General features: G+C 44.4%; 2 protein-coding genes across 8 annotated transcripts in view; one reads left to right on the plus strand and one right to left on the minus strand.

Moving 5' to 3' along the window:
• CEPT1 (choline/ethanolamine phosphotransferase 1) overlaps positions 1–8,852 on the minus strand; it is a 31,842-nt gene extending 22,990 nt beyond the window's left edge. Inside the window, exons 1-4 of one of the 4 annotated variants that reach the window (XM_065649537.1) lie at positions 8,832–8,852; positions 5,583–5,984; positions 1,910–2,057; positions 803–944 (exon numbers count right to left, since the gene is read on the minus strand). In XM_065649537.1, coding sequence (XP_065505609.1) covers positions 803–944; positions 1,910–2,057; positions 5,583–5,978 — 686 coding nt within the window. In that variant the 5' untranslated portion in view covers positions 5,979–5,984; positions 8,832–8,852. Of the gene's footprint in view, positions 1–802; positions 945–1,909; positions 2,058–5,582; positions 5,985–7,679; positions 7,725–8,448; positions 8,600–8,831 lie in introns of those variants that run through there. The other 3 variants (XM_065649538.1, XM_065649535.1, XM_065649536.1) reach the window with 3 other exon arrangements.
• On the plus strand, positions 7,787–21,839 carry DRAM2 (DNA damage regulated autophagy modulator 2). 4 transcript variants are annotated; one of them, XM_065649540.1, is made up of 10 exons: positions 7,813–7,836; positions 7,915–8,020; positions 10,997–11,097; positions 12,885–13,042; positions 13,679–13,746; positions 14,300–14,439; positions 16,805–16,982; positions 19,653–19,735; positions 20,498–20,590; positions 21,497–21,839. In XM_065649540.1, exons 4-10 carry the CDS (start codon positions 12,912–12,914, stop codon positions 21,602–21,604), a joined length of 801 nt encoding a protein of 266 aa, XP_065505612.1. In that variant the 5' UTR covers positions 7,813–7,836; positions 7,915–8,020; positions 10,997–11,097; positions 12,885–12,911; the 3' UTR covers positions 21,605–21,839. The 4 variants fall into 4 exon arrangements, with proteins under 4 accessions (XP_065505611.1, XP_065505613.1, XP_065505612.1 ...); XM_065649539.1 differs by lacking the exon at positions 7,915–8,020 and having other exon boundaries at positions 7,787–7,836; XM_065649541.1 differs by lacking the exons at positions 7,915–8,020; positions 12,885–13,042; positions 13,679–13,746 and having other exon boundaries at positions 7,787–7,836.
• Positions 21,840–22,167: the final 328 nt, after the last annotated feature.

Below are 22,167 nucleotides of genomic sequence, written 5' to 3' on the forward strand. Positions count from 1 at the left end.
TATAGATCACTAACAATACTGTAAATAAACAGCGTGTGTTGTAGCATTGTTTCAAAATCCCATACAAACTCAGGGCAAGTTTCAGAGATTTCCAGATGCAAAATTATTCTGCAGTATATTTACTTGAAATATATTTGTTAGATTGCAAGATCTATCAATGGAAACACAGAACAAACATACATTTCCCCATTAAGGTTAGCGAATCCCACAGCTCACCAAATCCTCAATGTTCTGTTTCCCCATCTACCCTCAACCAGCAGTAAATGGGATTTTAGCCACTGATTGTCTTGGCATCACAATTTTGGTCCCATTGACAGAACCACAGTCTACACTAACTAAAATGGAATCAGAACTTTAAACTGTAGGCACAACATCAATTAACACACTATTTTAAGTGTTACGGTTAATAGTAAAGATTCACTATACATCATCCCAAGTCAAGCAATATCAAGACATAGTTAGCTGAACACTATAGGCCAACTGCCACCAACTGACAAAAACATAACATTTTGGGGGATGAAACACCAGGTACTTTAAACCTAAATAAATAAGGGAAGTCACAACAGAAGGTCTCAATGAACCAATATGACAAAAGGACATTATACGACTTCTAAAACAAGCTAAATAACATTCAGTATTAATTGCGGATCCAACACAGAATAGCTGTCACAAGCTTTCAACGTGCACATATGAAAATAAACAATTTATTACTGCTCTAAGGATCTGAACTACAATCACATAAAGTGCAACTAGACAGGAAAGCAGCCTAACTTTCAGTTTTATTTTCAGCCAAGGTACTTACATGCCAAAGCGCAACGTTCCAGAGACGTACGTCTGCCAATGCGCGCAGTAAAACATGAACGTTCCAGCAAAACAACAAAAGAACATCCAGTCAGGGTTCGTTCCCAGCTGCACAGCAACACAAGTTCCCAAAACCACAAAGACTGCAGGAGAAAATCAATCACATAGTAAAAAGATCAAGTGTATATGTGCATGAAGATCCCTACCAGAAACAAATCTATCAATGGAACCAGAGAAGAGACAGTGCGAAGGTATCCTGACGTGGTTTATTTCACAGACGTAAGAGGTTAACACTTCCATTTTAAAAGTACAGACTGTAAATACATATATTTAAATTCATATCAGTTATCAGAAGTCCTCAATATTGAGGGTTTCTTAGTCTCCTACATTTTTATTGAGCTTAATGGGATTAAGCATCAAGGGACTTAAGTGCTTTATACAATTGGAACCTGTAGCCAGAGTTTGGGGGCTTTCTCATATATCCAAGATTTGCTGGACATATTTTTTTCTCATTTTCTAAATTTTTATTATGCCATTAAGAAAATCCAAGGTCTGTCACTGAAGATTCATAAGGTATCTATGCTTTCCCCTCAGCGCTTTAAATACTTAAGACCTGTAGAATTTAAGTAACCAAAACCATCTGATCATTCTTTTGCAACGGGGTTAAGTTTTAGGCTGGCTCAATGAATTCTACATACCTAGGAACTCATCTTGCTCATTCTAATCTTAAACTCAAGACTTCTACTGTCCCATTCTTTAGGCTTCGTACCTGTCTTGCAATCGCTCTATATAGATTCAATCTAAAATAATAAAGAGTATTTTGACAGCTTCTTACATATTTTTTTTTAGAACCAAGACTCTGATAAAGCATACACAGAAGACTGCTGACTCTGATTAAATTAGTCACATGCTTAATTTTTTTTTTCAGTGTAACACATAAGACATCCAGTTGATCAAGAGCACTGTCTACAGAAAGGCTGACTGAAAAGCTACACATTCAACGATTTCAGTTGCCTCCTTCTTCAGTAAAGAAGAATTTTTCTGTATTCCAGATCCAATCCCCAAAACCATCGTTTAATCTTCATACTTCAATTAAAAATGACAATACCTGTGGAGAGCGAATCGCAGCCATGATCAAAAAGTTCTCCTAACGGAGTACTGCTATTTGTCCTTCTTGCTTGTTTTCCATCTATAGCATCCAGGGACTGGTAGATGAAAAGGCCACACGCACAAGCAATGTACGCCCAGGGAGGTGCCTAAGAAAGAAAAGTCAATGACAGTAAAAATTTTTTTCTAAACCTTAAAAAACAAAAAAAGCCTGAAGTCGAACTATCTCATGCTCTCGTACAGCAGTTTTTCATTTGCACGCGCTTCCTCGTCACACTTTCAGTAGCTGGTCCTTGCAGAGGGGGTTATGACATGTGAAAGGTAAATAAAACAGTGACAAGAATTACCAGCTTGGATTAATAGGCACAGCACATTTTCTAAAGTAGGAAGCTGCACTGCATATCTGAAAAAAAAAATAAAAATCACAATACTACACTTGCAAAGCGGTGCACAATTAAGTTCTTGTCTTGCTTCTCTTTCCAGCAGTATTATGTGTAAGTTGTGCGCGTGATTTGGAAACTCAAAAACCTTCTTAGCCCCTAAAATGTTCAACGGTGTCACAAACACTGAGCTCATCTTCACGAGACCTCAGCGAGGTGTCACATACTCCAACTCTGCCAAGTACAGGATATCACCAGCCTGCAGTGGCATTTGAGAACTATGGCACTGCAAAGTGCTCAAATTTTGAGATTTCAGGTTTAGCTTTTACATTTTCTAAGATGTGTAAAGCTCTGCAGTACAGCACCTCCACCAACAATTGTTTTTTCTATTACCAGGTAACAGCAGCTTTGCCAAATCTGTGTTAATTACCCTTAATATTCACATCCTGGATAGCAATTTTTATTTCCACAGAAATAAAAATGATACCAAATTCCCTGGCAGACCAAAGACTACAATTCAAGCTTTTTTCAGTATTTGAAGCTTAAACCACTATGACCACAAAAGTCAGAGGGCTGCCATTAGTCTGTCTCAGTTTACATATCCATAAAACAGATATTATTGGATATTTTGGAGTCTTTGCATTTGACACACTATAAAAAGTGAGCATTTGTTTTACAGACCATGCCAGTAAAGACGAAATAGAGCAAAGCAGCTTAGTCAAGCTGACTTGCCTCTCGCAAGCCTGCTTTTGGTCTACACAACCATGACTCATTTGTGGCACATCAACTTCAATATATTCTTTCTACCGCTTGCATTGTTCCTGCTACTGCGTTTTACTAAAACAGTTCATTCTGCCTCAAAAGCTGGCACTGTGCTCTGGTTTTAGCAACGTAGCTACACAAACCAGCCCAAAAAGAGAGGTAAGCGAGAAACGTGTTCCCCAGAAAAAGAGAATCGCATTTAGACAAGGTTTAGATGCTGCAGAATTCCATCCCATGATGATATTTCTATTTCTTATGGATGGATTTTACACGCAAGGTTTAAGTTACCTTTCAGTGTCATGCAATTTTCCCTCTATAAACTTTAAAAAAAAAGGTTGCTGGCTCTTTCTTAAATGCTATTTTCATTACCAGTGTGGGTATTCCCACTTAGATATTATTTGTATCTGCGTAAGACTTCACAGTTCCCTCTCTTATTCAGATCTTTTTATTTATTTATTAAAAATATTCAGGTACCACTCCACTGCACAGCACTTTGCTAGCTGGACTCTACTCAACTAAGCAGTCACTAGAAATATTGATGTCTCATTTTCTTTTTGGCCACTGGTGAGGCTGTGACAGTCACAGTCCCTCGGCTGCACTGTTCATTAACAGGAAGAGACAAGTCACTTTTGAAAAGAAAAAAAAGAAAAAAAAACCCCACAGAACTAAGAGCTACAAGGAAGAGACAATTTACATCTGAAAGCAATAGTGCTTTTTAAAGGGGAAAAAAAAAAATCCGTTTCTGGAATTTCAAAGCCCCGTTTTCTTTCCCAGACAGTTTTTGACACTTAAAAGCACAAGTTCCCAGCTCCAGCAGCGCGCCGCAGCCTCCCCGCCGTGCCGGCACACGGGCTGCAGTGCCATATGGCAAATCAGATCAGGCTGAAAGCTGCCTCAGCAGAAAGTTATTTTTCAGCTGAAGTGAGAAGACAATCTCATGCACTTAGCACAAAGTAACCCTCAAACTGTTAAACACAGAACGGTGGTTTAATACAGCAGCTGACAGCGAATGCTGTGACTTTCTGATGCTCTGAGCATAGCTTAGGGTTTACTTCACAAGTTGAATTACCAACCAAAATACAACTGGACTCTAAATTGTAAATTATGTTCTGGTTCAGTGTAACTACTAAGTTGGTGAAATAGAGACAGGCTGAAGTATCTCCAGAGAATTGGCCCCCACGTAATTCTGTAATCAGAATTAACGGCAAGTTAAACAAAAGCCACACAACAATTCCACAGTGAAAAAGGAAGGAGCTGCTCTAAGTACTCTCTGCTTAAGCTTCATTGTCACTTTTTATCTTACACCTGCTGAATTCCACAAGTTATTGTGAAACTATTTTGACAGATCTCTAGAAGAGGCAAACATCCCTTTACTACATATGTGGAACAGGGATACAAAGCGTTGAATGTACCAAGCTACATGGGTTTTTTTAGAGCCTGAGTGGAAACAACCTGATGCCACTTGACTACGAAGTATTGTCCCAACCTGGGAGACTTGGTTACGAAGGAGTTCAGGTATTTTAAAAGCTAGAGACATTCTCCAGCTATTTGATATTTATTACAGTGTCTGTACCGAACAATTCCCTTTTTCAGTGCATACAGGTACAAGCAGCTTTTAAGAATCAACATCCAAGTGACAAAACTTTTGCCGTGTACAAAAGTCTTCAAGTACCTTATGAGGTAACCCTAGTGAGAGAGAAAAGTCTTGGAACGCTTTGTAAAGATTTCTATATCCTTGAAACAGGAAGTTAAGACATTTCTCCTGAGGACAGGTCAGGAGCTTTTAGTGCATTCAGAACAGAGAATAAAACTACTGATTTTTATCCAGCCTTCTCACAGTACAGACGATTCAGGCAGCTTGAGAAGACAATTCTGCACTCCCACAGCTCATCACATGCTGTACCCAAAGCCCTGATCCAACCAACTGCCACACAGGTTCCTTTATTTTAGTGAGCTGGGTTTAGTTACACCGGCCTGCCTTGATCTCCCAAGCTGCACCACTTTGGAGTTCAGTCCCTCGTCCGAGCTCAAGTTCCTCGCTGTGGTGCAACTCGAGCTGGGCTCACGGGGCAGCCTCAGCTCACTGCCAGTCGAGTCACCTTGCGCTTCTTGGCACGTGGTAACTCTAGATCAGAAAGCGGAAGGTGACCAACCCAGTCACAAGCAGAAGAAGTAAGCGGGCAAAAACTCCCTATGCCATGCAAGACAGCTGCAAATCTATCTCTTCATTGTCTGCCCATGCACTTAAGTCTTGCAGGGCTGCAGCTTTCACATGGCAGGCCCTTCCACACTGGTCAAAGGAGCTGCTGTTTCTCTCAGCGAGCAGTGTGCTGATCCCAAAATCCATTCGTGCTCTTTTTGCGTGCACACACATTACAAGTACTTCTAGAGAACAGCTTAAATGTATGAAAACTGCAGGCTGCTCAGCGAGAAACACTTCTCCACAAAGACAAGAACCCACCAGAAAACAGTGCCGGCTGCTAGTAGATCAGAGTAACCACGAACAAAGATCGTCAGAGGCCCATAACTCACCTGTTCTGTAGCTGTTGGGCAGTAATATACTAATAGCAGAGTTGTAAATATATTTATTAACAGTCCAATGATGGTGATCAGATTCGGGGCAATCCAGGCTGGAACTCTTCCAACTAACCATTCCCAGTAACCCTGCATGAGGGGTTCAAGCAGGGATCGGCCGGCGCTCTGGTATTTGTGTTCTTCTAACCGTTTCAGCTGGTGCTTTGACAAGGGAGGCGTCGGCAACTGGACTAGTTTGCTTAACACGCAGCCAGCGGCGGGACCATGACCGCAGACCGCGGGGGATTCCAGGTGCGAGTCTCCACATCGCCGCTTGATGTTTCGATGCCCACTCATGGATTGGGCAGCCTCCGAATTTTTATTTGGCAGGTAGCAGCTGTTATGGAGAATCATAAGATCCTGCAACATAAAGAGTTGAGACATACTGAAGGTGAAGAGCACAAAGGAGATATTAAGACATCAAGAGTTTTATTTACCATCAGCAAACCAAGAAAATTTTATAAGAGTTCTCCCTTAGAAAGGATATTTGGAGAAATACCAAGGGAAAGAGAGGAAACAAGTGCTCTCAATACAGTTACAAAATAGCAAGTTGCACTTGTTTACTTTCTTTGCTGCTTACTGAAGCAAATCTCCTGCAGCCAGCAGCCTAAATTTCAGCAGCAGCAGAACTGTATACCGCAGCACTGACTTATGTTACAGTCGGTCTCCTCCAATCTCCCTCACAGCAGAGCCGGACGGAAGAGCCAGACACCACTTCAGCTTATCAACTGATGTCACTAAAGATTTCTCTGCATTTGCAGTGGTAGTTTAACTGATTGGAAGAAGCTTTGCGTCTTTGGTGAGGCTGAGCAACCACCTAAAAGCAGTTATAAGTGTGTTTGTTTTCTTGTTTTTGAATTTTAAAAACACAGTTCCTCATTTCAGTTTTGCTGTGGCTTTTTTCTTCTCTAAATTTCACCCAGCTCAGGTGAACACTCACTGTCAATTCAACTTTTAAGATACGCAGGAACCATGCGGCAGCTAGAGAGGTTTAGCTGATCAAAGACAACAGCATGAGGCAGCTGTGAAAAGAAGACACGGGCAGGAACAGCATTTCCAGCGCGAACAAGGACCCTTGCAATGTTCCACCTCCCTCAATGGCAGGTGACCAGAAACACGTAACTCTCCACAGAAACTACAGGAAAAGCAGTAGAGAAAGGAGACTAAAAAGAAAAGTTTGCTATTTAACTATAACAGCCAAAGAGAAAAGGAAAAAAAAAAAACCAAAAACGAACTAGTTGTGAAGTCCAACAGAACAAAGCTAGAGAGGGGACGGTGACAGAGCTCTCTCTAAAGCCACGAACAACTAGTCAGGGAAAATAAGCTGCATAAATCAAAGGTCAATAGTGACATAAGAAAAAGTGATCTCATTTCCACGCTCCACAGCTTAATTAAGGCAATTTCCAACAGTGAAAAGCCAGCCTCAGAAAACCCTGGCAGGGGGACAGGAAGAGAGACAAGCAAACAGGGCTTTGCTTGTGCAGAAACTCAACAGGTTGGGAGCAGGCGAACCTGCACTCATTCATTTATCAGGAAACCACACTTAGTCACCTAGGAAGTTCCTGTGGGTGTTGTCCCGAATGACCAGAAAAATGAGTTCCAATGCAGAAAACTATCACCTTTTCCCCTCTCCCCGAATGGTCGCTCCCCCCAAGGGGAGAAAACCACGAAAAACTCGAAAACAAATAACCCCACACTGGCCAGTTTGCATAGAACTTTCACCCGGGCCTGGCCGCTCATGGGCAAAGACCCGAAGCGTGGGAGGGTGGGAGGACAAGGGCTCCTCTCGGCCCAGACAACCGCCCCCCGACAAGCGAAGGACGCAGCCCCGGGGCGGCCGGGATCCACCCGCAGCCAGGCCGGGCGGGAACACCCTGGCCCCCGGCCCAACCCGCAGCACAGGCCCAGGCCCGACCTCAAGGACCTCCGCGCTCACCCACACGTCGCCCCTTTCCCTCGGGGACCCCGTCCCACCTCGGAGGGACGCGCAAAGCCCAGAGAACAGCACCCATCCCCTCACCTCCCGCCCGCCGCCGCCACAAACCCGGCATTTACCTCAGTCCCCTACACACCGGACGACGTTTTTACGCCCCTTTTGCGACGGCCGGAAAGGAAGGTGGGCGGTGGCGGCGGCGCGCGCCGGGGGCGGGGCCGGGCGGAGAGGGGCGGGGCGGCGCGAGGCCGGCGCGGGGACAGCGCGGGAGCGGCTGAGGTAAATGTGGGGGCGGGGGGGCAGTCACCGCCGCGGCCTCGTCCGCCCCTCCCGTCACCTCCCCGGTTCTCCCCTCAGCGACCCTCCGGTGTCCCGCGAGTGTCAGCGCCGGCCTCCGCCTTCCCCCCGCCCTCAGCCCTGACCGCCCTCCCGCCGCGCCCCTAGAGACCCCCAGTTACCTCAGGTATCCCCCCTCCCTCCCCTAACAGCCACCCCGGTCACCCCATTTCGTGTCCCCCCCGGCAGCCCTAGTGACCCCCATCACTGTCCCTGCTGCCGCAGCGACCCCACCATGGCTCCCAGTGACCCCATCGAGCCTGCCTGTCCTTCCACCTTCTGCCCTTAGGCCTCCCCTCTCCCCACCAGCTCCCCGTCCTTTCCCCCACCAGCTCCCCGTCCTTTCCCCCACCAGCTCCCCGTCCTTTCCCCCACCAGCTCCCCATCCTTTCCCCCACCAGCTCCCCGTCCTTTCCCCCACCAGCTCCCCTTCCTTTCCCCCTCCAGCTCCTCCTTCCTGCCCAGCCGCTCCTCTAAACTTTCCCCAAATCCTGGTGCCTTTCCCCTCTCCCTGAACACCCCCCAGGCACCTCCAGCCTCTCTCCCTTGCGGTACCTTCGATTCCCCTGTTCGAGGATGTGTATTTTTAGATGATTTCCCTGGTTAGACAGGTCGGACTGACAGGTAGCGCGGACACCGAGCTCCTCGGGAGCCACAGGACATGCTGGGGACGGGCCAGGTTTCTAAACCGGGCGTCAGGACACCCTCGTGTCACGAGGTTTTGTGTTTGGTTTGGTGCCGGGCCATCCTGCTGCTTCCCCCACTGGGTAACAGGGGCTCAGCCGGGGCGTAAAGATCCTCAGCTCTCTGGAACCTCACCCCCATATCCAAAAGATTTAATGCAGACTTTTGGTGTCTGTCCCAAGAAAACGCTCAAAATGAGTCATCCGTCATTACCCTGCAGTGGGAACAACAAAGGTGACACATTTCCTACTTACTTGTTTCTCTTCCTCTGAGGATTAGCAACCTTTAACCGTTGTTATCAGTTTGACTCTGATAAGTTGTGCAAATGGACACGTTCAGTCACTTTCTGACTCAGCCCTGCCCAACCTTCGTGTTTGCTTAGGAGTGCGCACCGCAAATTGCTTTGTCTTCCTTCAGCACGGCATCTGTGGATTTGACTGGAGAAAAAAAAGGGAGTATCCCTTAGTGCAGCTTTATCTTGCTGAGAGAGCAGGGACGGGGCAGGTTGACAATCAGGATATCAGCGTTAATTTAGAAATTTCCCTTTTCCACTTGTACTTTCGACCGCCTTCTCAGCGTTAGCACTCTAGTTAACATTAACTTGCTGCTGTTACTGGCCTTGGCCACCTTTCGTTTTCATGTGTAGTGTGGAACGCTGCTGCGCACTTCCTGCGTTTAAATAAAAACCTCGGGGATGGTTAAAATCTTTGGTTTTGAAACACTTCCTTGAGTTGCTCTTGATAATGGCTATTGCAGGAAAGATCTGTGATACTTAATCTGGGGCTTAAAAACCCCCTTAGGACACAAAAGTGCCTACAGATCAGGATAAATGTTAAAGAAAATTGCAGTTTTGTGGAAAAGAGACGTTAGCCTTTGCTGTTGTATAATCAGTTGGCAAAGGACCTTGTGAAAAAAACCAAGGAGGCTGAGTGTGTTTTCTTGCTCGCTGTTGAAAACAATAGGACAGGATGAGGTGTTAATAATAAATTATTTCAGGACCTTCCAGCTGGCAAATTGCGAGGTAATTTCCTCCCGGTGACTTGCGATGCCTCTTTATGCGCCTGAGCTTGCCCAGATGCTCCATGTTCAGAGCCTTGTGAGCTGGCAGAGACACGGTGTCTCTGCAGTGCTGCAAAGTTTGGAACAGCCTCGAGTAAACGGCACCTTAAATGTACAGAACAGAGCCCATGTTTGGTACATACGGTCTGCGTGAAAACAGACTTGATTTCTCTTGAAAACTAAATTTGGAAGGAAGATGAAGGGAGATGAGAAGAATTCGGGGAAGATCTTGACAGAGCTAAGATAGAGAATTTAGTGGGGAAAAAAATTACAGAACAAAACGTGTAGGAGTAGTCAGGGGTTTATGTCTCTGAAAATAAGAGGAGCAGAGATGCAGTTTTCTGGCAGAGCCCAAAGCAGCTCTCATCCTCGCACAGCTGGGATGCACCAGCCTGCAGCTACAGTCACAGTCAGAAGTTGTGTCTCTCCAGAGCTCTCAGGTTCAGCTGAAGCTGCCACACCGCTCCACCACTGCCCTGGGCAGCCTGTTCCAATGCCTGACAGCCCTTTCCGACAATAAATTGTTGCCAAGATCCAACCTCAACCTCCCCTGGTGCAACTTGAGGCCGTTTCCTCTCGTCCTGGTGCTTACTCCTTGGGAGCAGAGCCTGAGCCCCCCTGGCTCCAACCTCCTTTCAGGCAGTCGCAGAGAGCGAGAAGAGCAATATCCGGGGGGAAACTGGGAATAGTTGTTCTGCTTTGCTAACCTCACCTAAATCCAGGTAAATTAATCTGCATAGGCAGGAAAATAATGCCAACAGATGAACACTGCCAACATCTGTGCAAGTTTAGGAATATCGCCAGCGGACAGGAACATAGCATGGTGTCTCCTCTCTGATGACTTCTCCAGTGTGTGGAAATGGCAGCTGCTCATGTAAACAGAAGATTAAATTCAGGTTGCTTCAGCGCCTTTCCTGCCACATATTTAATTTAGCATCAGCATCACCCTGGGATGCTCATCCACAATGAAACGGGAAGACTCCATGCTCTATCCTCTTCCCTACATGAAAGCAGCGATCATAGGCACAGGTTTTAATTGCATTAAAACAGCTTCATTCTTTTTTTTTTTTCTGTTGAAAGGTTCTCATTTCAAGTTAAATCTTTGTGTAGGCAAGTCCTATACATCAAAAAGTCTTAACTTCCTGTTTTTCTGCATTTCTATCATCCCACTATGCACAAGTTTCACTCCTTAAACCACTTGGAACATAGGAAAAACATTGTGTCAGGCCAACAGTCCTTCTAATCCAACATCCAGTCAGCAGCAGTAACTAATAGAAGAAGCTAAGAAGGAAAATAAATACTGTAGAGTAAGAGATATAGGAATACCTCACATCTTGATTATTTTCCTTTATATCTCCAGTATTTAGAAAAACAGAAAATGAAGCAAATGTGGAACTTCACCACAAAGATGACTTTGGATTCCCCTTGAGGTGACATTTCTTCTGATGCCCTTGTTCTCAGGTATGTGCCATATTGTTCATTTGTTTGTTTTCAGGCAAAAATCTATTAGCTCAGAAATAAAGTTAAGGTGCAATTAACATTTAAATGCTAAAGGAAAAGTAAAATCTAAGCCTCAGACTGACTGCTTGAAGTTTTGATTTACAGGCCCAGGCTCGTGACATCAATAACAGAGAACACAGTGCAAAATACACATTTCTCTTTCAGATTCCCAATTTACTCATACAAAAGATGGGATTGTGAAGTTATATTCCTCAGTAATTTTTATTGCATTACAGTAGAGGACAAATGGTATATTTAGCTTAAAAATGAAAGCTTAAGAGTAAGAAAGCAAGCACCTTTAATTCTGTCACTCTGTTCTAACTCACTTCATCTCCTGTTAGACACATTTTTCTGCCACCAAACACCTTCCTTACAAGCAGCTGAACCTTTAATTTTACAAGGATGTCATTGCACATTCTTTGCAAGGGTTATCAGTTGGAGTTGGCTTTTGTTACCTCCCAGGAACATGCCAGCGCTCAGCACAGACACAAGACAGTGACCAGTTCCTGGTAAAGGACCAGTCCTCGTTGTGCATTATGTGATGAATCTCTCAACCTGGCTTTCCACACGCTCTCCTAGACACGTATGATGGCGAAGGTCAGCAAACAGATATGCCATGGAATGACAAAGGTCTGTCTGGGACCAAACATCTGCTGAGTGCAGCAAATCCACATCCGAAGAGTGCGGAGGTCTCCTAAGGGAGATGCAAAGGTGTTGATCAGCTCTGATCTGTTGCAAGATTCACCCACTTATATTTCAAGTTCTTTTTTCCTCCCATGAGACTTGCTAGTCTTGGTGCTTCCATCTCTTTCTTCCTTTTCTTTCTCAGTCTCTCACACTCTAGGCAATGCCCATCCTAAAACCTCTCCCTGCTGCACTCCTTCCTCTTTTGTCTTACCATTATTTTGCTTTTCTCCCATACTGTTTGATCTTTGCCTGGATGCCCTTAGATCTATACTCTCTATTATTTACTCTTCACCTTTTCCTGTTTTGCATTCCATTTACAGTCTCCAGTTTCAACTATGCTTAGTTGAAGCATTCTTAGGCTGGAACTTACAGAACTGGACAGTGTGAGTAGAGTCAGCCCTTTCACTCTCCTGTAAACAGAGCTTTTCCTCCCACTTGTAAAAACCTGCTCGCCGCTCTGCTGCCAGCAGGAGTAAGTAGCCCTCGAGTTTGAAGGTTGTGGTTGGCAGCTCTCACTGAGAGATCTCTGTGAGGTTCTTTAACCAGTGTTGAGTCACACAGCATGACAAGTAGTAAATGAGTGCAGATATTAAAGTAATTTTAGGTCATTTTCTCCCCGTCTGCCCAGTGGATTGTTAATGGGAATTAGGGGCTCCACAACAGCCACTATCAGTTAAGCTGTCGCTACTGGGACACATTCTCTGACAGCCTCACTAATTCTAACATGGTGTTGTGACACAAGAGTAAGAAGAAAATAGAGTCAGTTATTCACAGTGACCCATTTGACTTTCTTCTGGCAGCAACAAATGCTGAGACATATAGTAAAGTGACACTACTGGTTTCTTTTTTTTATGATCTCCTAAGAATTTCAGAAGGAACATTTCCAGATGTTATCTCTGTTTATTTATGATTGCTTCTGTGCCGTGAAGTCAAATGTTCACTTTGGGTTTGCAGGACAGGACTGAGAGCAATATCAAATTGCTGGATTTGAGGCACCTTGCCTCAAAAATAGCAAAACCTTTGAGAAATCTCAGTAAACCTTTGTATTTGATTCCTCACAGTGTCTGGAGTTAGAAGCCAACACTGAAATGTGGTGGTTTCAGCAAGGCCTCTCCGTCTTGCCTGTGGCTTTGGTGGTTTGGTCAGCTGCATCGTTTGTGTTTTCATACATCACCGCAATTGTCCTACACCACGTCGACCCGCTGGTGCCCTACATCAGGTCAGTGACGTTCGCACCATATTGTAGCGTCAAACTGGCCTCTCACTCCTGTGATTTCTTCCCCTATGCCAAACTTTAAGCAGCAGTTCTTACCTAACACCTCCAGTTCTAGCTCTTTATAGTTATTTGTAACTCTATTTAAAGCTGGGTTTGTGCAAAAGTCTAGCCTTTAAGTTGTGGCTCTGTGAATGTATCCTTAAAATGATGAAGAATGAGAAAGCTGGGGGTGCATCTCCAACCTGCTGTTCAGAGTAACACGTCGTGCTGTCACCAGGTGTGGTTGTACCAGTCAATCCATACTATCATCTATATTCCCAACTCCATCACATCAAAGCTGAACATATGACTTTAGTGCTGGTCTTTCCAGATTCTTCCTTTTTTCCAGTTCTCATACTCTTTATTCACCTTTTATGGAATCAAAATCAAGTCATTCCTTGTTCTAAGGATAGCGTGTCTTTACCAGGCTTATTTCTACAGACACTAGCATAGTATAGCTTGAGTAATGAAAAATTCAGTGAAAAATATCTGAAGGGTTTTTTCAAACCTTTTTCTTATGGTTCCTTTGTAATAAGTAAAGTTGTGTTGCAAGTATTTCTAGTATAGATAGATACGTATTACTTCATTTATCTCTTCCAGTGATACAGGGACAATACCACCTGAAAGATGCATATTTGGGATCATGTTAAATATTTCGGCTTTCTTGGGTGAGTATAGAAAGCTGTCCTTGGCGAACTGCAGACAGTTCTGGAATGCACACAGTTTTAAACAATTTAATTTCCTCATTCAGATCATTAGACAGCCCGTAATTCTCAGTCAAAAACTAAATTCTAAGCAATGAATCTTAATTCTCTCAAGCAATTCAGAGGAAAGCGTGTGTGAGGGAAGTTCTCCACAAAGCCAGCATGACAGTTGCAGATTCCAGAAGGCTGAAAGTGTGTTTTAAAAAATCCAACGAATAGTAAAAGAAATGGAAGTGCAAATTCAAGGTAGTCACATTGTTCTGCAATTACAGAGAGGGGGAAATATAATCTAGTAGGTGTTTCAAGTGAAAGAGATCTGAAAAATCTAGTAAGTTGACTTGTTTACCATTATATTATTTCAGTTTTGACTTCTAGATTCTCAGCTTTCCCATTTCAGTCACAAGACAGTTTTTGTGTTTTAAATAGTTGCCTCTGTCACTCAGCATATTTTTAATTAAAAAAGGACAATCTACTCATCAGCTGAAAATCTTACTGCATTTGGGTTCTTCGTTTACAGGCCTGGCTACCATGTATGTCCGTTATAAACAAGTTTATGCTTTGAATCCAGACAAATCTAAGATCATCAAGCTTAACAAGATTGGCCTTATGCTGGGATTGATGAGCTGTTTTGGACTTTGCATTATTGCAAATTTCCAGGTTTGTGCTTTGCTTGCAATGTTCTGAAGCTGTCCAGGGTTTGTTTGTTTACTGAGATATCTGATAAAACAGCGGTTTTACTGAAAGCAAAACTTTTGGGGGCAAATGTTTTGTCAAATTCCCTACAGAAAACCACCAAAAAAAAGTTTTGGGTTGGAATTTCGTACTCACTTCTTATTTGCTCTATCCACTGGGACTTGTGAGCAGCCAGTCATGAAATTCCAAAACATTAAGAAACCTGTAAGTTTTGCAGAAAGCAAACTCTTCTTGGATCCCCTTAGAGGGGATCTGAAAGCACCAGCTCCAGATGAAAAGACCACAACTATATTTTGTTTTAACTCCAGAGAATCACGTATCAAATAGTCAAATACTATGACAACTAGAAGTAAAGCCAACAAAAACACCCAACCCCACAACAAGTCCCGCTCTGAAAAATCGCCTTCTTAGGTGTATTTTCCTTTAAACCTGCACAATTATTAAAAACACTGCGATGTTAACCAGATTTTTAATTTCTCCATCTCAGTGCTTCTATTTTTTTTCCTCCTCAATACTTTGCCCCCTCAAAAAAAAAAATCTGATATCTCAGATATCACACCGTCAGCAGGGCCACATTCTACATCGTTGGCTGTTACACGCAAGACAGTTGTGCATTTGCCAGCCTCGTCATATTAATTACCAGCTGGATTTGAGGGATTTGTGTCAGTGCCTTTAGCCACTGGAGGCTGCAGCAGCACCTTGGTCTCCTGCTGGATTAGGGCCAGGGAAAAGCAAAGAGGAAAAGCTCCTGGAAAGCTCCACCTTTTTCCCATCTTTTCCCCTAGCACAACTCTCCAAATGCTTTAGCAACTGCTGTCTTGGAAATCTCAGTGTGCTCATTTTGGGGTTTTTGGTTTGGAGGCCTCAATTTATTTACTTTTTTTCTAGAGCCCAACCGTACCCAGAGGTCACAGCCTCCCCTACCACGCAAAAGCCTCCAGGCTGTGTCCAACTCCATGATTTCCCTCCACCACTGGTCAGGAGAGGGTATGTCTACTGTTTAAGGTTTCAAAATAATCAAAATTTAGGAGGTGCATATTAATTTGTTAATTAGTTTGTGTAACATTGAATCTGAGCACAGGGCTCATTCTGGGAGCTTTTAATTCGTCCCATTCAGCCAGTACTGTGCCTTTATTCTTGCTGTGATTATCGATTTCCTCTCATATCACAAAAATCACAGAACAGTTGGGGTTGGAAGGGACCTCTGGAGATCATCTAGTCCAACCCACCTGCTAAAGCAGGGGGGTCAGAGGAAAAAAAATATAGGACAAAGACTTTTCTCTGGCAACACCTCATAACAGAGCAGCGCACGATTTTGGAGCACGCACTTTTGCAACTTGCTTATCGCTATTTAAATTTCCACCTCTGTTATACTGTTGTGGATGCAGCACTTCAAATTCATTTGTGCACATCAGGTGCACATGGAGATAGTCAGGAAAAGGTGACTCCAAATCCAAGTAGTTGCTCAATAAAATACACGGAGTCTCTTGCTTTAGGGCATAGAATAAACCACCTGCAGGACCAGAGTGCAGGGAGGCTGCCAGGCCCCACATTGCACAATTAGCAAGATAACAAGACTTTTTAGTTTCTGTCTTCTGTGCTTACCAGGGATGAGAGGAAAGGACTGAACACAATGTGATTTTTCAGGGCATGAATTTTAAGTTGGGTTGTTTTTCTTGGAATAACTTCTAGTCTTAATGATTTTTACTGTTTGACAGTTGATTCTCCTATAGTGTTTTTTCAGTTAAGAAATATCGCTGCTTGATTCAGCCTTACTCCCTCTGAGTGTTCAAAGATACTAATTTGACAAACAAGGCTTATTCAAACTAGAGTAATTCAGAAAAGTGCTAAACCTCATTATTTTTAATCCGAATTTTGGTACTAGAACTGTGTCATGTTTACCCTGTATTGCATTATTTTTCAGAGATGTTCAGACTCCTGGGATAGAACTGCTCAGCAGGTCACCTGTTGGCACTCTCATTACCTGCCCAACTCCGGGTTCCTTCATCCAGTTTCTGTATTACTGTTGTTACAGCTAATGAGAAAAGCTCGTATATATTCTGGTAGTTAAGATATAGCTGTGATCTGTGACTTACCCATGAGAACTTAACAAAAGCAGCAATACAGAGCTGGCAGGTGCTGGTTTCCAGCGAACACTGTGTGAGGTTTCCATGAAAAAAATCTCCCAGTTACCAGCAAGTTCCAGAACTGCTTCACTTGGGGTGTGAGAATGCAGCTGAGTGGGTAGAGTGCCAAAGGTTTACCGAAGAAAATTGTTCTCAGAGTTTAAAATGAAACTAGGTTCTGTACAAGCAATTTCTTTCCCTAGAAATGTATTCTGTACTACGTCCACGTGCTCGGAGCCTGCCTGACGTTCGGAGTAGGGGCTGTTTACATGCTGGTTCAGACCGTCCTGTCCTACCTGATGCAGCCAGAAGTCCACAGCAAAGACATCTTTTGGGTCCGCCTGACCGTGTTGCTCTGGTGCTGTTCAAGCATTGTGAGCAGTATCCTTTTGCTGTGCAGTGGCACCGTAAAACAGAACGGCCTTCACAAATGACAGTATTTGCATCTATGTTAATTTAACCTACTGATGTGAAAGGCTGTGCCACAGGCAGCCCGTGAGCTTTACATGTACAGCGTGTATTGTGCTATTTATTCATATTCTGTATTGCAGCCTGGGAAGTTTAGGAGAAAAGGGAACCATCAGGTTACTCCCACAAGTGCATTGTTGGCTAATTAAAAAAAAAAGGTAAGAGGAATGGTTAGCACCTCTTCTCCTTTCTTTTCCTCCTGCACACAGGAAGCTGAAAGTGGCAAAATAAGAGTTTATCACAAAGAACTCTGACTGTAGATTCTGAAGGATGGGGAGAAAGGGAAGAGTACGCAAGAGATGGTGGGTTTAATAGGGGGAAAGAAGCCAGGTGAGAAATAAAAGTGGGAGTTTCCTGGTGACAGGAATGCTGCCACAAGTTTTATAGTTGAGTACAACTAAAACAGAATGTAGCATGAAACACTACTCACCAAGCCATGCGCAGCAGTGCTGCACTCTGCTGGCGGCTCCCAGAGCAGCTTTGAAGTGCTGGCATTTGTCACAGGGACAATGCTGGAGCATGTTGCCAAGGTTGAGTCAGAGGAGATGTTTGACCTCTGATCTAGAGTTTGGAAGACGAGGCATTTCTGACCGGCATTCCCTACAACCTTCCCTCAGCTCTGGAATCCATCGCCTCCCTTAACTGTGAATTCTGAGTGCTGGAAGCAGCTGTGGGCTTTATAGGAATACAGGCAAACCCATCCCAAAAGAAAGTCCTTTTATTTAACGATCAGGAAACCAAACGGCAGCAGCTCCTCGGCTCGCCCCGATGGACCTAAACATTGTATTCTGAAAACTAAGACTCACTTTCTATCAAACAGGACTACAACACTAAAGCTTTCAAATTTACATGGCAAAGACATGAGTGCAAAAATCATTGCTTAAATATTGTCCCTTCTGCAGCTGAATCAAGGGCACTGATTTAATCTCCACCAATTTCACTTATTTCCAAGCTGGCAACCAAAACCGACACTAAACCAGATGCCCCATTTCCAAGTGACGGAGCATCTCGCTGAGCTCCTGCTACTGCAAGATTATACAATCTGTCCGAGTCAGACGAGAAGCGATAGTCAGGTACGGGTTGGTTATCTCTAACGAAGCGAGAAGGATCCTTCCGTGCTGAGAAGGCTTGACACGAAGCAAGGAAATGATCTGTGAGACTTAGAGGATTGCAGAAATTTTTGGTGCTAGCAAAGAAGCAGATTTTCAGCTTTGAGTGGTCAGGAGCCAAATACAATTGGGGAAGACTAAAATGGAACAATATGAACTGCTGCAGGTTAAGAGCCTTTTACAGTTGCCAAAAAAACCCACAAACCCAAAATCTGTGGAGGTTTCTAAACCAGCGTGGTCTAACCAAAATTAGGGGGAAGTAAAGACAGCTGTGGATATAACAATATATACATACATGTGTACAGAAGGCGAAGAAAAGGGAAATTGCCAGAGTATTTTCTAAATTAGCAGTTCATAATGTAATAAGGGAAAGATGGCAACAGAAGTCCCAGGTGAAATGGTTGTAACTGGTCCAGGAGGACAGAAGGAAACCTAAAAATGCTCCTGATCCTCTCCTGGAGCGAAACAGCAGAATTGCCAACACGGAGCAAAGCAGTTAATTACTCGCTCTGTAACAAGAGGAGGATGGGAGCTGGTTGTTTTTGTATCACGATGATTAAATTCTCTCCATTGCAGTAGTAACTCAGGCAAGTAACTAACAGCTACTAAAGCTGCACATATTAATTAGTGGAGAATTTATTATCTGGCATTCAGATCAGTAACCAAAGCTCCCTGGACCACTCACATCAATTTTTTAATAAGCTTTGGAAGTCTGGGTTTTCAAAGACATGTTTGTGCCAGTGAGTTCAGCCTTGTTCATCACCAAAATTAATCTTCCACATCAGGAGGCTCTTGATGTTTAATCTCATTAACGAAGTTAATATCTTAATCCTATGAAAATCAGATCTTCTATAACTTAATGCTCCAAGTTTCATTTACAAAGGCAGTAGCACTGATGTAGCCTCTGTAAGATGTTGAAAAATGGACATTTCAACCGCCCTAGAAAGAGCCCAGGTCTCTGATCAAATGGAGAATCATTGTCTTGGGGCAGTTACCAAACCTTAGTGAACTAAGCTACTACCCCTGTCTACTGCAAATGCTGTAGTGTTCCAACGTGTAACCCACGGATCAGGAATTTAAGGGGACTGAGAAGTTGAAAAGCCTGGAAAATGCCACTAAAAAAATTCCAAATGCTGTGTAAGTGTTCACATTTGATCATAGTTTAACTGTTTTCGTAAGGATGCTACGGTTGATCAAGGAGGTAAAACAAGATGCAGCATACAAAGATAATCAATTTAAATTAGAATTCACCTTTCAAGGGACTAGTTACTGCCAGATGAACACAACCAGTGAGTTGAAGGGAATGATGTGAAGCATCCGTGTCATCATTACTGCTGGTAACGCTGAGGAGACCTCGTGGAAAACACACAGAGATCTCCCTACAGCCTCAGCCTGACACAGGCCAGAGCCGAGTCTGGAATTTCCAAGTCGCTCGTTCTTGGTCTTGAATCTTCCTTAACATATTTCTTTACAGTGTTTGTTTCCTCAGTTGTCTTATACAGCGGCCTGTACGGAACGAATCTAGTGCAGAAGTTGCACTGGGACCCACAGGAAGAAGTAAGTGATTGACTGGAGAAAATAAACAGAGAATAACAACCTGCTGCATTATTTGCAGTGACAAATGCATCTGGGCACCTCCTGCAGCGGGGACAGGGGAAGCCAAGGGAGCTTTACCCCTCGAGCCAGCGTGCAGCCGCTTGCTGTAATACAGCTCTGAGCAAAACAGTTGCAGCTTGAAGTGTTATTTTAAACTAATCTCACTTGGGGGCAGTAATTGAACTGTTAAACTACCAGCCGGCCTGGTCTGTGCTGGTCACTGTTACACAGTAACTGTAAATAATGAATCTCACATGCCAGCCAAGCAGAGTTCCTGATGGCTGCTGGGTGGGCATCTGGTGGGTCAGGAGGAGAAAAAGGCCAAAGGATACAAGTAACAGACCTACCAGAGAAGTGATTAAGTGCTGGGCGGTGCGGGGTCCCAGGTGGGACAGAGAACAGGCTCATAGGTCTTCACAACTCTGCCCATCTCCTCTCCAGGCACTCCTGGAGTATGGCACTTACTGGAGGAAACACCACACAGGCTGATTTTGAGGGTTTTTTGCACCCTTCCCTTTATTTAAAGCATAAGGAGCAGGTGTTCTCCTGGTCAGTCTCTGCTGCTGAGTTCTGCACGTTTCTTGGAGGCTCAGATACGCTCAGAAGTTTTGCTCTCCAAAGGGAACAGTTGTGGGTGCAGGACGTTGCATGTACAAGCTTTGTGCCATTGCAGGTTCAAGAAGAGCTTTTCATACTGATTTTTTCTTTTTTTTTTTTCCCCAGGGCTACACAGCTCACATCATCAGTACCGTCTCTGAGTGGTCGTTAGCATTCTCCTTCCTCAGCTTTTTCCTCACCTATATCCGTGACTTTCAGGTAAAGTGAAGTTACCATTAAGCGCTCTTCTTCTTCAAGCTCTAAATAGCCTGAAGTGACGCAGGATGCGCTGCATTATATTGTCCATCACCAAGGCTGGAAGAGCATGAACAGCGCTGAGCAGCCCTCTCTTCCTCAGCAGGACCTGTCCCTGCTGTGTTAGCACAGTTTGCAGATGACACCAAGTTGGGTGGGAGTGTTGACTTCAAATCCTGGGTTCAGTTTTGGGCCCCCCATGCCAAGAAAGCCCTTGAGGTGCTGGAGCGAGTTGAGAGAAAGGAACAGAGCTGGGGAAGGGGCTGGAGCACAAGCGTGATGGGAGCGGCTGAAGGAGCTGGGGGGTTCAGCCTGGAGAACAGGAGCTGAGGGGAGACCTTCTGATCTCTGAACTGCCTGAAAGGAGCTTGGAGCCAGGGGGGGTCAGGCTCTGCTCCCCAGGAACAAACGCCAGGACCAGAGGAAACAGCCTCAAGTTGCGCCAGGGGAGGTTGAGGTTGGATCTGGGGAACAATTTCTTCCCCAAAGGGCTGTGGGGCATTGGAACAGGCTGCCCAGGGCAGTGGTGGAGTCACCATCCCTGGAGGGGTTGGACAGACGGAGATGAGGTTCTCAGGGCCATGGGGCAGTGCCAGGGGTGGAGGAATGGTTGGACTTGATGATCTTGAGAGTCTTTTCCAACCAAAATAATTCTATGATCTGACTAAGCAGTTTCACTCACAATATCTGTCCCAGTCGTGGGGATTGCAAGGCAAACAACCCAGTCAGTCCTGGAGAGCAGCTTGGCAGCCAGGCTGATAGTTCTAGAGTCAATCTGCATTTTAGTCTTTCATCTTACTGCTGAAATTGCCCACACCAAGACAGCAGCAAGTCAGCTAAATTGAATTTTCTTTCCTTTTTCCTATATAGAAAATTTCCCTGTGTGCAGTTGTCAGCTTGCATGGACAAACCCTTTATAACACACCGCAGAGCTTCATGACTGATGAGCAGACACTGCTGGTAGCAGGGAGCATCTAATGAAGGTGAAGAGAACATGTTCTCAGCATAACTCAGGAATTTAATAGCAATAACAGTTGGTATTTCTAAGCATTTATTTTATATTAAAAAAATTATGAAGTGATTGTATTGTACCTGACATAAAGGGCTTTGCTATTAACCCACACAGCAATGCAGATGTTATCAGTATTGTAAACAAGCCTGTAACATTTCTACACACACCAATGTCATGCAAGAATTAAATGAAGGTTATTAATGGGTTGTCTCCTCATCACTTCCACCACACCCAATTTTGCTTCCCTCAGACCCTTGTCCTGCTCTGCCTGGAGTGCCATCGAGAATCGTGTGGCACGCAGGCCCAGGGCAGTGACCGTCCCCTGCCTGAAAGGAGCTTGGAGCTAGGGTGGGGTCGGGCTCTGCTCCCAGGGAACAAGCACCAGGACCAGAGGAAATGGCCTCAAGTTGCACCGGGGAGGTTGAGGTTGGATCTTGGGAACAATTTCTTCCCCAAAGGGCTGTGGGGCATTGGAACAGGCTGCCCAGGGCAGTGGTGGAGTCACCATCCCTGGAGGGGTTGAACAGAT

This window comes from Caloenas nicobarica, chromosome 21 (genome assembly GCF_036013445.1).
Source record: "Caloenas nicobarica isolate bCalNic1 chromosome 21, bCalNic1.hap1, whole genome shotgun sequence".
NCBI classification, from domain to species: domain Eukaryota; kingdom Metazoa; phylum Chordata; class Aves; order Columbiformes; family Columbidae; genus Caloenas; species Caloenas nicobarica.